Source organism: Caloenas nicobarica, chromosome 9 (assembly GCF_036013445.1).
Source record: "Caloenas nicobarica isolate bCalNic1 chromosome 9, bCalNic1.hap1, whole genome shotgun sequence".
Classification (NCBI taxonomy): Eukaryota; Metazoa; Chordata; class Aves; order Columbiformes; family Columbidae; genus Caloenas; species Caloenas nicobarica.
In genome coordinates, this window is record NC_088253.1 from 20,246,985 (window position 1) to 20,260,960 (window position 13,976).

The window sequence follows — 13,976 nt, forward strand, 5'->3', positions numbered from 1 at the left end:
CAAGGGTGTACCGGTACTAATGGAGAGAAAAGTATTGAAATTCCCTTGCAGTTAAACTGTCCTTGATTACTGCAACACAAAATAGACTTCTCAGACTCCTAATAAAAGTTGTCTTGTTTTTCAGCATGAGGTAACTGGCAATTTTTTTGCAGTACCCACAACCAGGTCTCCTATACGTAATCCGTGCTGTGCAAAGCAAATGATTCACTTGGGTGTGCCGAACTGCCTGCACATGCAGTTTAGGTTGCCAAAACGTACAGGGTAGGGTTGTAAGACATACAGTCAGTGTCTGCATTGTAATTTTTACTGGGTTTTGTGGCATCTCAGACCAAAGGCTGAATTCCTCATTTCCTGCCTCGCCCCGAGAGTTTTATGAGATGAATGGGATGGGTCAGGATTAGTGATATTGTGAGAGAAGGAAGAGATATTTAATGTGTGTATCTGTCCAACATGACATTAATGAATTTTCATTTTAAATAAAGATCTGCTTTAATTTAAAGTGAGAAGCAATGACTTGGAAGGTTTAGAACCCATGTGTCTCAGGATAGCTTAACAATGGACTTCTCGCTCTGCTCTCCTGCTTCTTGAACTGCTGCTTGCGCCATGCACACTGAGTTTAAAATGCCACTGTTGTGATTAGACAGAATTTATACATTCTTTGAATTGGCTTGGGTGGCTGTGCATTGGGAAAATGGCAAGACAGGGGAGAACAGGGTCCTGTTTGTGTTATGGTGGAATTTCACCAGTCATTCTTCATATGGCATTATGAGGAATTGTTCTTGTCTTGAGTGAGTTGAAGGACCTGTAACAAGAAGTGTTCCCAAATCTACCAGGATATCAGAAATTTCAACACTGACTGTGCTTTTGGTGGGGGAATGGAACTAGTTATCTGATAAAGATGGGTGAAATAAGGAAGTCTTGGAGTTCTAATGCCAACATGGATGTCGCTCAAAGAAAAGCCTAAAAATAGGGGAAAAAATAGGCTTGGGGGTGGAGGTGGGGGGAGCAGATTCGAGATTACTTCAGTTTGGATAGAGTTGTATCATCAGTGTTCAAGAGAAACAATTGAAAATGAATGTTAAGGAATGAATGTTTTCCAAAGAAAAATAAGACTTGCAGATTTAGACCCGGAGCAAGACAAAGTGAGGTGTTATTTGGGAATGCAGGAAGGTCACAGGAAGAACAGAAAGATCATGGAGAGTTTAGGAAAGAATAGCAAGGTAAATAATCGATGTTTGGAACTAGATGAGGGGTTGTTTCAAAGGAACTGAGGGATGACAAGGAATATGTGACAACAGAGCTTTAAAAAGCTGTTGAGGAGCAGGACTGAGGTTTTAATTGTAATCACAGTTTGAAGCCTTGTAGGCGGCAGGAAGAAGAGTGTGTTATGCATCCGTTCAGACATGGGACTGGGGCTGCAGCCACTAGGTCTATTAAACAGTATACATGACTTCAACGTACAGCATTATTGCTTTAGGGTGTTGTGAAATTGCTTTTGTGCAGCACTGTTGTAATGCAACGAGTTCCATAGCACTTGAGCAATCCAGAACGTAGATATAAAATGTGTTAGTTTTCTTTTGTATGCTTGTAGCTGGCTGGCCTGCAGCAAGATGTAGAAAGCTGTTTTTTCAAGGAAGGACAACTTCTGCTATGAATAAAATTTATTTTACATAAGAAATAAATTTTCTTTATTAGAAATTGTCCTTGTATCCCAGAAGTGAGACACTGAACAGCTTGTTCATGGCTGCTTGTGTTATTCTGAATTTGGAGTTGTCAGTTGTCTGCTACTGATCCACATATTTTGTGGCTTTATATAGGTTACTCCCCCCAAAAAAGGGTTCGTCTTTGATTCATTTACCATGTTCTGTGGTTTCTTTCTCCTTCTCACTCTGGAAATCAGAGTGTTTTCATCATGTGTGAAGCTTGCTGGGGGTTAAAGGTAAGCTCTCACATTTTGAGTTCCTCCAATGTAAGTGAAGAAAGAAGTCCACTTAGTGGACTCAGTAGGAATATTAAGAGTAAGAAGTTCAGGCTTTGTGTCCATGCTGTGCAATGAGTTTTTCCCATAAGAATCAGATTTGTGAAAGGTTTTAATTGCTTTAGAACTCCACTATGTATCTAGTACTGTTTTCAGTAGCAGTTTAGTATCAAAGACAATGGGATATACCTTCATTAAAAGAAAAAGAAAGCAAAACCCCCCTGTTTTCAAGTTGATTTTTTATTACAGGACACTTTTCTTAAGGATTGCAGGCTTTGGCAATTGCATAACCAAGCACTTTCCTTATTTATGCTACATTTATATTTAAGGTGCTGAAGGTTTGGGTACATCTTTAACAATTTTGAATTTTTTCTGGCATGCTGTAGAAGCACACTGGTTTCGTTTGCTTTGCAACCTGTGTAAGCACAGTAGAAATGGGGATAAGGGTATTTTTAGCGGTGATAAGTCATGTGTTGTTAGTGTATCCTGGTGAAGACAGAGGCATAAGGTCAGGCACTGTCTTTTTCCTTAAGCCCATATTTGCAATGGTGTTTGACAGATGCAGTCAGTCAGCGTGTATTTGGCTGTTTGTGTATAAGGGATATCTCATTATATTTAATGAGCAGTGTGGAACCAATATGAGATTTCCTGAAAGAGGGGGTGATTCACATATGGTTCAAAATGAAAATAACACTCACAAAATGATGGCAAGAAAAGTCTGAAATGTTAATTTAAGAAAAGAAAAGGCACTTGGTTTTCAGAACAGGTAACTCCCATGGTTAATGTGTACAAAAGGAAAGTTAACGGCATTTAGTCCATTATAATCTTAGAAAAACTTTTCCCTGTCACAGAGTAAGGCAGGTGTGAAGAGAAATGAAACTTGTACTTGAATAGAAATGGGACTTTTCCATCACAAAAGATACTGCAGAGGTTCAGGGCAATAATGGAACGTATCATTTCACAAAGCGAAAGTTCAGATTTGTCTCCACGATAGTTGACATTTTGCCACATACGCATTATAAAGATACTTTAGAATAAATTAGCATTAAAATAGTTATGATTTACACATGACTGAATGATTTGAACAAGAATGAAATTTTTCCTAATATGATCTTGACTCCTCTAAAGATAAAAGGAACCTCCATCATTAAAAATACATATAGCACAGCTGGCTGAACGGCACAGTAGCAAAGCTCTAGGCTGAGATTACAGAGTGTCTATGAAGTTAATGGGTATGTCGGTGAGCTGCCTCTCTGTTGATGTAACAATTATAATGGTAGAAACACCCAGTGTAATTAAATCAGGTTCCACCAGCAATTACCCGGATCGTTGTATCTGACCACGCTTCACCAGCCTGGAAGCTCATGTGCTCTGACATACCTGATTCTCTTTAGCGTGCTAGATTTTAGCTGGGTTTATTCTTCTAAGGTGTACAGTGTGATTTTTAGGGTGGCATTAACAGGCATTGAGGACAGACTACTTTTGAGCAGATGTTTGTGTATATGCTGTTGACCTTCACAATTCTCAACTGAATTCATTGAGTTAATTATTTGTTTAAACAGTTGTTCTTTAACTTACAAGTTCCAGCACATTTCTTAAGTTTTCGTATTATTAACAACATGAGAAAGTATGTTTCTGTTTTGGCACATGTTTTAGAAATCATTAATTATCAATGCTGCTGATAAAAACAATATTCTGATGATAGAAATAATGTACATAAAGCAACGAAGTATTACAGCACAATTGTGAAATTTCAGCTGAGAATTATACAAAAATTATTTCTTCATGCAGTTTTAGTTTTTCAGTCTCATGTAGTGAGGTTATTTTGTAGGAAGACTGACATAGCGCTGAATACCACATCCCACTTGCTATTTCAGAGGAATTTTGCTTGCAACAAGCATCCAATTAATTTTGTTTATTCTTTGTATTTGGGACTGACTCCATTTTGTACCATCGAGATTAGTATATAAAAACAACTGAATGTCAAGAAACTCAACCACTTTTCTGGTCACCATAGTGGATTACAGTTTGTCTCTCCAGTGATGATTCCAACCCTTATTGTGACAAATTGATATCAGTATTCAGCCACCTTATTCCCATGACAAGTTCTAATGAAATTTTCTTTGCCAAGAGTAATGGTGCCTGCTGCTCGAAAGTGACTTGGCCATTCATTCAAATATTCCAGTACTGCAATGCTCCCAAGAACCACTGGTAAAAAGAAAGAAAACCAAAAAAGAGTGGAAAGTTCTTAAGGGATCTAGGGAAACTGCAACTTGTGCAGCATCATAGTTTGGGCAGACTGGCATCTTCCAATAAAAACCTAAGCTAAATGCTGGAGAAATGAGGAGGCTGTTTGTTACTTGCTTAATATGAATAGGGAATCACGCTTTGCCACTGAATCAGCATATTGGGTGCTAAGCTATTGCTGTATCGATTCAACGTCTTGAAAGGGAATTTAATAAATTCAAAAATAGAGCGTAAAAGCTGGTTATGAAATGGTGGACAGTGAAATGGTAGTTGGATTCTGATCAGATAGTCCACTGTCCACGAGAATAGCAGTTGAAAGATAGTGATTGCAGATGTGATATTGTGATAAATAGTAAAAATGAAGAACCTAGTAGGTTTCCTCTCTTACCATTTTGATTTAAAAAATAAAATTGGAAACCCAGAATTTTTATTTTTGGTGCATTTTTCTCAGGAAGGCTTTTTTTTCTTTTCAAAAATTTTGCTTGTGGGTGGATGTTTCTGGACACACAGCTTAGGTTTCTGTTCATTCTGCAACATATCAGGCATGGCAGAAGCAGACAGTAATCACAGCCATTGTCTCTCTGGGGGCTGGTTGAACACCACCCATCCGGGACATGTCATTCTAAGCTCTCCAGACTCCTGGCACACAAACACTTGTCTGGAGTCAAGGCTGCTACAAAGACATGGCAGGTACTATAGACTTTGATCAACTGTTTCCAGCAAAGATGGTAGAAAACTCATTTGTGGGTTTCACTTGTGTCAAGGGAAGAAAGACTCCTGTTATAGTGCTAGCCTGATATTGTAAGAAAATTTGAGGGAAATTTACTAACTCTGTCTAGAGTAGTTTCATATCCCTTGTGAGTTGCTTCTTCAAGAATTAAATAGATGAATTCAGTAAAAACTATTATATATGCACTATATCCACCCATGAATGAGAATCTTTTCAGTGTTTTGACTGTTGAATCAGGTGCTAAGTGCACATAGAAGCCAAGGAATCCGGAATTATGTCTTATACTGATTGAGGATCGAACCATCAGTTGTACCTGCTCGGCATTAAGCAAAATGTTCTTTCTTTTTCCCTGTTCTTTAGAAATGGTGAAATCATTATGATACCCACAAATGGGACTGAATTATTAAACATGTTGGTGAAGTACTCTTGATCTTTTCTTCTTTTCTGTTTACCAGCCTTCCATAGTGATGCTTTGGCTACTCATATAATCAGTTGTGTTCCTGTTAGACACCGGAGGATGATGAGAAAGAGAGAAATCATCACGAAGAAATCACTATTTAAAAACTAGCAGTGAGATTTGATCAACAAACAGTGTGAAACATACTCAGAGAAGGGCTTACATTTCTCTACCCAATCTGCAGAATCTTCTCCATGCAATGGACTAGTTGTGCTTAGAAACAAAAACACCCAAACAATACTATTTTCCTTTTTTTTTTTTTTTTTTCCTTGTGTTCCAAAGACCTGCTAGGAAATCTGGATTTGAAGGCCTTAAAGTCTTTCCGCCCTGCTACTTTCCTTTAGAGCTTTGCTCCTTTGTGTTAATGACTGCAGTGTTCACTCATTGAATATATTTTGGCCTTTTCTTCCATTTGTGAACCCTCTGGGAAAGTGTAAGGGTAACCTGTCAGGAGAAAGTGATGAATTAGTTGCTCATGTATCTATGACTACCCAGACTGGGAGTTCTAGATACTGAGTAGTCTGAAAATACCTTTTGCTCCTCAAACCGGTATTGAAAGAAACATATAACATTCAAGGTCGGGTTGGATGGGGCTCTGAGCAGCCTGATCTAGTTGAAGTTCCCTGCTCGTTGCAGGGGGGAGTGGAGTAGATGACCTTTAAAGGCCTTTTCCAACCCAAACCACCCTAGGTTGAAAAGAGGTGTAAATCTGAATAAATGTCTTGCACCTTTCCAAAGCGCATGCATCTGGGAGTTCTGCCTTACATTTTCATAAGGTGAAGGGCAACCATGAAGGCAGGAGTTAGCACGGGTGAAAATTGTGATCAATTGAGCCACTGCTACTGCTGAGCTAAAGAACTGATGTTTCCTTTTAGAAAGACTAGTAGTCACTTTTAGTCTCCTTAGAAATGTCACAGACACATGCCAGCCAAACTGTCTGCTGTGTTTACAGTGTGATTTTGAAAGCTCACTGCTAAGTACGTTTGCCTTTGGATACAATTCAGCTCTTTCCTTGTTATTTGACACTTCAAATGTTTTTTACCTTGAATTTTCTCATTGATTATTATTAAGGAAAATTCTTTTGGGAAAGGACTTGAAAGACAAAAATAGGGATCCAAGTGGCCTTTCAGACTAAATAGAGAGAAGTGGGAACTCTGTATTGGGGTGAGCCTCAAAAAGTTATGGAAATTGGCAAAATTGTGAGAGGGAATTCTCTGCGTGGTTCCCAGTGCTCTTTGACTGTCATCACTAAAGCTAACTGTTGAAGACTTGAGTTTCCCTTGCTGCTGTTTGTTGTCAAATTTGAAAAGCAGTGCTAAAGTTGGTAGAGGTGGAGCAGAGTTTTGGTGATGACAGACCCATTAGATGGGAGGCATCTGTGCAGATGGCAGCAGGAGCAGCCCGTGGAGTTCTGGACCGATGGATATCCAGATCGTGCCACTAAAAAACCTCATTCAGCTTTGCAGTTCTATAAAAATATAGCCTAAGGATGGCTCTCCTTACGTAATAAAGCTGCAGCTATTAAAACAACAACACAGATTCCAGAACTGACTGAGAAACTTAGGTGTTTGAGTTTCTGTATTAACAGAGCAAAGTGTTACCTGTAGGATGTAACTACCTTGTTGGAATTAGACATTTAGTTCAACCTACAATTTCTTTTGTAAAACTGTCACAACAACCTGAATGGATAGTAGTGATCTAAATATTTTTCACTTTCACAGTTCCCAATACAGTACAAACAGTACCAATTTGTGTCAGGTTGTTGTGGGGTTTGTTTTGTGTGTTGGATCAAAAGGAGGACTTTGGGAGATGGGGAAAGCTATTTTTGACCTGGGTTGTAACTGTGATGGGAGAAGAGAGTTTCAGAGACTGTAGGTGGAAGCAAAAGTTAGAGATGGTCTCTGCGAACCTGCGACTTGTGCAGAGAGAGCACTGAGAGGACCAGAGAGCAGAAGAACACAGAAGGCAAAGGTGTGATGGACAGAGGTTTTCTAGGGGCCAGAGGTCACTGTGAAGAGTTTGCTGTACCTCATAAAATGCTGAATTGCCTGAAGCTCAGTGAGAACTAAATACTCCAGAAAATGCAGCAGCAAAAGGAAGGATTGTTTATTGACTGCTTCTACTTTTGTTCTTTCTGATATAGTAACATGAAGTTTCACTTAAGGAAAAAACAAAACAAAAACCAACCAAACAAACACCACACAAAGAAAACCCACAACCAAAAACCAGACACCACACAAAAACCACCCTGCACAACCCTGAAAAATCCTCCTAGCTGATATTCTAAGTTACACATGGGTTTTGGTGTCTATTTTTATTCTTAAGTTACAAACTTTTGGTGTTTATTGACAGTTCATTAGGTGGGAACAGTCTCAGCAAATTCACCTGTAAGTGAGCTAGTCTACAGGAATACAAAATGAATATGGCTTGTCTACCATCACTGTAATAAGTGCAATAACCTGACAGATTTAAATAAATAGTTTGATACGTTATCGCTAATTTCTGGAAAACATATAATACAAAACTTAGAATCTGGTAGTTCATGTTAATTTTGCCTAAAGATGCAGAGAATGGAAATAACGACTGAATATTATTTTGAAAGTCTTTGTTCTTTTTATTTTTTTAGGAAATCTTTAAGATAGAAGGCAACCTTGGAATTCCAAGACAGAAAAGGGCTATTTTGGCAACTCCGATATTAATTCCTGAAAATCAAAGACCACCATTCCCCAGATCTGTTGGCAAGGTAAGTTAAGCAAGAACTGTTTTCAATTTTTATATTAATGGATCTATTTATTTTAAAATTTTGTAATGCCTATCATGTTGGCATTAATATCCCAGAAAAAAATAAGAAACATAAAACCGAACAGAGAAAATTGGTGTTTTTTGTCTGCATTGTGCAGACAGATGAAAATGCATGGCAAACTTTAACAGGATACATTCTAGTAGAATGCATTGATCAGAGATGTATTTTCATGCACCTGCTGTCTTCAGTAGAGGCTGCTGCCTCTGTGTCTGCCCGTTAGGAGGAACGGCAGGAATGTTATGAAGAATAAATATCCTACTTCATGGTGTGGATTATCTTATTTCTGTTCTCCAGACCTAGAAGGGATTCATAAGGTATTACACGTAAAACCATGTTTCATTCATCCCTTCATTAATTTCTAGTGTCCAAACGCAAAATAAGCCTCAGCAGATTTTTTCAGTTTTATTTTTTGTTGTTTGCAAAGGTCTGACAAAGAAGTGGAAAGTTCTTCTCACATCTGCAGACAACCAGCTAGAGTTCTAACAGCCACTTTTCCAGAACTTCAGATAGATATACAGCTTATATATATAAAATCATTAAAACTAAAATATCAATAGTTGTTCAAATGGCCTTTTAAGCATCAGAAATTGTAATTACATGAACATAGTTTGCTTGTTGGCGGTTTTCAAACAAGGACCCCTATACATTGCTCTAACTTCAGTAGGTGTTAATGACGTGATGGGCTATACAGCTGTGGAGTCTATTCCTAATTCCCACCGATATCATTGCTGCAGCTAAACGCACAGCTTAAGGGCAGAATTTTACTCTACGATCGATGTGTAATTTAGCCAGCTGGCACCTAATCAGTTACTTTAATAATTAGGAAAGTTTATTTTCCTATCAGTAAAAAGAGAGAATAATCTGTGGAGCTTTAATTTTCTTCCCTTTCCCCGTCAATAATTTATACTGTTCTCATAAATTTCTTAAGTTTTTCTGTCTTTCTGAAATATTTTTTAATGTGTCCTAAAGTTTCTAAAGCCATTTCTGAACTTTCCCTTCACATTTCAGTGTTTGAGAATTAATGAACAATAACTAAAGTAAATATTGTTGGTTAACGTGTTAGCGATAAATAGTTAATTTTTAAGACTTATGTTGTGCAACTTTAAAGCAGTGAGAGAATTCCAAAGGTTACTTATATGCAGATCTATAGTCTTTCTTTTTCGTTGATTTATTTTTCCCCACCCCCTTCCACCCCCACTACTGGTGAACACTGAAGTTTTGGATCTGAGGTAGTTGGAGTTGCTCTCTAGAAGTGCCTTCATCAAATATTTTTATTGGGAGTTTAGGATCCCAGTCCTGGTAACTGAAGTTCCTTAAGCAGAATGAGATGAATCACGTCCTATTTCTACTTAAATATTTTCCTACCGTCTTGTCATCTTGCTTAGTTTTTGTTCCTGACATGCTAGTCAGGGATCACAAGTGCATTAGATGATGTACAAACACAGAAGTGTAAAAGCATCTGGCAGTCTGTTTTTCAAAGGCCCTAAGATATACCTATCCTCAACTAATGTTTAAATTATGGCAACTGCAAATGATCAGCACCTTGAAATACTTTGAGCTGTCATCAGTTTTAATTTTTTTTTTCCAGTATATTTCTATTTTAGGTATCTAGACATGAGTATTTTAGTTATAGTCTATTGCAACATAGAGTGTATATGTACCAAGTGAGACAAAAATTTTAGAGATCTTTAAAAAAATTAAACAAAGTATTCTAGGTCAACTGCAGTAATTTACAACTGAATGCTTAATGAAGCATGAATAAAAAGGTTTGGAGCCTCAGACATACTGATGCTATGGAAGAGAGTCTATTGTTCCCTAAGTAAAAATTTGGTAGGAGTCAATGCTGAAAAGGAAAGTAATTATTTTATGTATTTTTGACATGCACAGATCTTCATTGGATAAACCATGAAGTCTTTGGAATCAGAATAGTCTGTACTAATCTAGGAAGCCCTACACACCCAATTCATGCACTTGTTTCACATCTTTCACAAACTATAGAAAAAGTTGTTCATCTGTCTCATTTAACTTTAGATGCTTATTGTGAACCGTACGTAGCTTCATGAATTTGCAAAAATTCATTTAGTTGCCCAGTTCTATGAGGCATGAGAAACAAATGTATTTCCTCTTCCACACTATTTAGGGGTTTATCTTCAGAAGCCTCAACCGGGCACTACATGGAGTGATGAATTACATCTTCTGATGTGTATGAATTTCTCTTGAACTTGAACTTTGCCATCTCTGGTCTGTTGTAATCACTGCGAAGGGATATTGCATATGTTTTTAGTAGTTCTGGTTTATATAGTGTTTTGGGGAAGAGAGGAAACATACAGAAGCATAGATAATCTGTATGCTATAGCATTTTAAAAATGAGAAGGAAGAAGAAAGCAAATTAGCAGTGTAGTTTATTCATCTGTCCTGCCTCTTGCTTTCTAACCCCTGCTATGCTGCCTGGAAATGCACAAGGTTGTTTGGAAGTGATTGCAGCAGCCACCACCAGCTGAACTGCTTATTAGCACTTAGTTGGGAGCAGGGCAGATGTATAAAAATAGAGCAGGGGGAGAACAATTAATTACATTTTATTTTACAATTAGGAAACAAAAAACATGGGGATTTTAGAGGACTTTATTCATTAAGGCTTGGTAATATGATTCAGGAAGGAGATATTGCACTGGACAAGTGAAAAAAATGTTTTAATTAATTACAAAAATTCAAATTAGTTTTTAGCTTAACAAGGAAATACATGTGTAGAGGCTGTTCTCTGTGCTGTTACTGGCTTTCCAGCATACCCACTTAGAAATTATTGACTTGCCATTTTCACACCCTTCTTTAGGGTATCTCTTAGTTAAATAACTATCATAGATGTACTGTGCTTGTAGGTAGAGGCGTCTCACCTTTTAGCAGAATTTAAGCTTTTTCATATTATCTATCCTTCATTCCTGAGGGAAAACAGTGAGGTGAAGGTATTTTAATACAATCTTGGTAATATGGGCCTTTGTGACCAGATGGCCCAGGCTACGACTGTTGACTGTTATTGATGTGTTTTTTTACGTCTTGCTGATACAGCACAGGGATACGATCTCCAATTTTTAGTCTCTCTCCATATGTTACTTTTCCGGTTTATTTGTCCACATCATGTCAAATGAAGTACAAAGCAGTAGGATGCAAGATTACCTTGTAATTATAGTGATAGGTTATTCACCACTACACAATGGAAATGTTTTCTAAGATAAGGTAAGAGTGGTGGTTCCATGCATCTATTTGACAGCCTCTAGACACACTTTAACTGTGGTGGTGAACTGCATGATGGTACTTTTTGAATTTTGATCCTTACACTAATGCAGAGCTCAAAGTGCAGGAAGGTAATTGTGGAGATGGCCAACAAGTTCCAGCTTTTCCAGCCACTAGGAGAGAAGGACATCTGCAAAGTGAGGGTGTTTTAATATAGGCTGAAAGGATTTCTATTGATTTTATTGATGGATATATGATGAATCCGTTATTGTATTCTTTAATTTAAATGAATTGTCCCTCATAAGAATGAGTATTTTAATGGTTGACACATAAGATCTGGATGCCATGAATGGCCTGGTAAAGATTGGCAGGAAATTCTATGCTCAGTGAAGATGAGAAGACAGAACTACACGAGAGACTTTGTAGGAAACTGCTGAATGAAGAAAAAACAAAGCCTCATTTTTTGCCAGTAGGAGAATTTTTTCCTTTGTTACTTGGCTGTTTAGTCCTTTTGGAAGGAGGGGATGTTTGTTCAGATATTTTGCATCAGATACTCTCTATATACTCTCTGCCTCTGGTCTGGGCTGATGGACCTTTATCTGCCAAGTGACAATTAGACGGCAGGACTCACCTAAACAAAAGCTCAAGAGTAAAAGTGGTGCAAGCTAGAAAACAGGATAGAAATCTTTAAGATCTCTGTGGAGGTGATTTTTATTTTTCCTCCTCTGAGCTGTGAATTTAAGTCAAAGAGAAAACACAACTTGTCTGTTAATGCAACAATAGAAAAAAACCTGAAGAGAGGAGGAAACAGAAGATAACTGGATGGAAAAGCTGTTGGAAGCTTATTATTTTTGAGTGGCTATCTGATTGAGGCTATTTATGTATGATAAATTATATGCTTCGCAGAAGTGTTAAATACTAAAGATGCAGCTTGAAAAAATGCCAAACTTCAGGCAAAAGTTTGAAAAGAAGATGATAGAATTGTCAAGAGATATGATCATGATCCACCGACCTGTGAAGAGAACCCAGAGAGAAGTATTGTAGATTAGAGGAGGACATTTGAAAGACAACAGAGGAACAAGAAAAACAGTGGAATAAAAGCTGAATTAAGAAATGCATTTTTTCTACTGGAAAATTAGGCAGGAAATGAGGGAGTGGAGAGACAGAGTCTAAAGAAGTGGAGGAGGGAATGTACCTAGCTAGGATGGGCGTCCATGTCTAGAAGATAATGGTGTATGCTACCAGAAAATAGAATGATGTGCAGAACAGAGGATCTATACCTAAAAGAGAGACATCTGTGTGACTCCTTATCAGCTGCTCATTTGGTAAAGGTCTGACTCTCCGTTCTTGGTCTGAATCTTCATGTTAGTTAGTAAAAGTGGTGCAGAAGCAAAAGAATATATTTCTTACTATGGAACTAGAAGTAGGTCTGAGGTCTACAGGAAAAATTCACTGGATTTTTTTATTTTCAAATCATTGCCACATGAGATGTAATGATCAGGTTGTTCCAAAGAGTATGCTCAGAAAAGAGGAGGTGGTCATTAGCAAGAATTCTGGCTTGTCCAGGAGGCAAGACTATTTTGGTGACAGCTGAAAAAGTGGTGCCGTAGGGGAGATGTTGGAGTGTTTGGCTCCTGGGAAGCATTGTAAGGTGAGGACCTTTTTCAGAGAGTGGATGGAATTACTCAGGTACAAGGAATACTGATTGCTAGAGTATGTCTATCATTCGACACAGGAAAAGACATCCACAGATGAGGATATATAAACAAGCAGCAAAAAAAGAGTAGTAGAAAGAGGCACAGAAAAAGAGGGAAAAAAAAGGTGTTGTTGATGAATAGCACTTAGGCAACAAAGACAGCCTTAATAAATAAAGCTCTTTCTAATCCAGCAAGAAAAAAGGTTGTGATTAGAGAAAAAATCAAGTTATGGTACTAACACAGTAAGATTGAGCAGAAAAACATATGAGCTCAATTTGTTCAGCCTAGCACTGTGTTTTCTTTAAATCCAGAGTGAGTGTAGTTCTTTAAGTGAAAGGAATACCCTGGTGTAATAATTAATAAATTTTGGTGTAAGATTAGAAGAAAAGTTTCTAGTCCCCAGAGAAGAGGAATTAATTTCTGACAGAAGTACTGAGAAGGGAATACAAAGTTTGATAAATATACGATCACAGTTGCATAATACAGCTGCTTCAGATCCTGAAAGAACCAACACTGAGAGGTTTCCTGCTATTCTGCTGTTCTTGAAAATGTGTAATACTCTGCTGAGCTGGACCCAAATGGATCATTGGAGATGTCAGAGTTTAACATCTGATCAAATTTGTGGCTTGCATGAAGGAATGGCACACTTCTGACCTTCATGGAAAAATACCAACCTACCTCAGCAATGAAGGTAATGAAATGAACAGCACTCCATTAAATTAAAGAGCTTTCAATGCAAGTACGTGAGTTATTAAACTACAGCATATTAATTTTCATTAAAGGATATGTATTTGATGTCCTAACAAACCATTAAGGGAAAACAGCTCTTCAAATTT

At 37.7% G+C, this 13,976-nt stretch overlaps 1 protein-coding gene across 2 annotated transcripts in view; it reads left to right on the forward strand.

Annotated features, from left to right (window-relative positions):
- Positions 1 to 13,976, forward strand: part of CDH13 (cadherin 13) — a 470,111-nt gene that overhangs the window by 183,944 nt on the left and 272,191 nt on the right. For both annotated transcript variants that reach the window (XM_065640841.1, XM_065640840.1), the window contains exon 4: positions 8,039 to 8,155. In XM_065640841.1, coding sequence (XP_065496913.1) covers positions 8,039 to 8,155 — 117 coding nt within the window. The remainder of the gene's footprint in view (positions 1 to 8,038; positions 8,156 to 13,976) is intronic.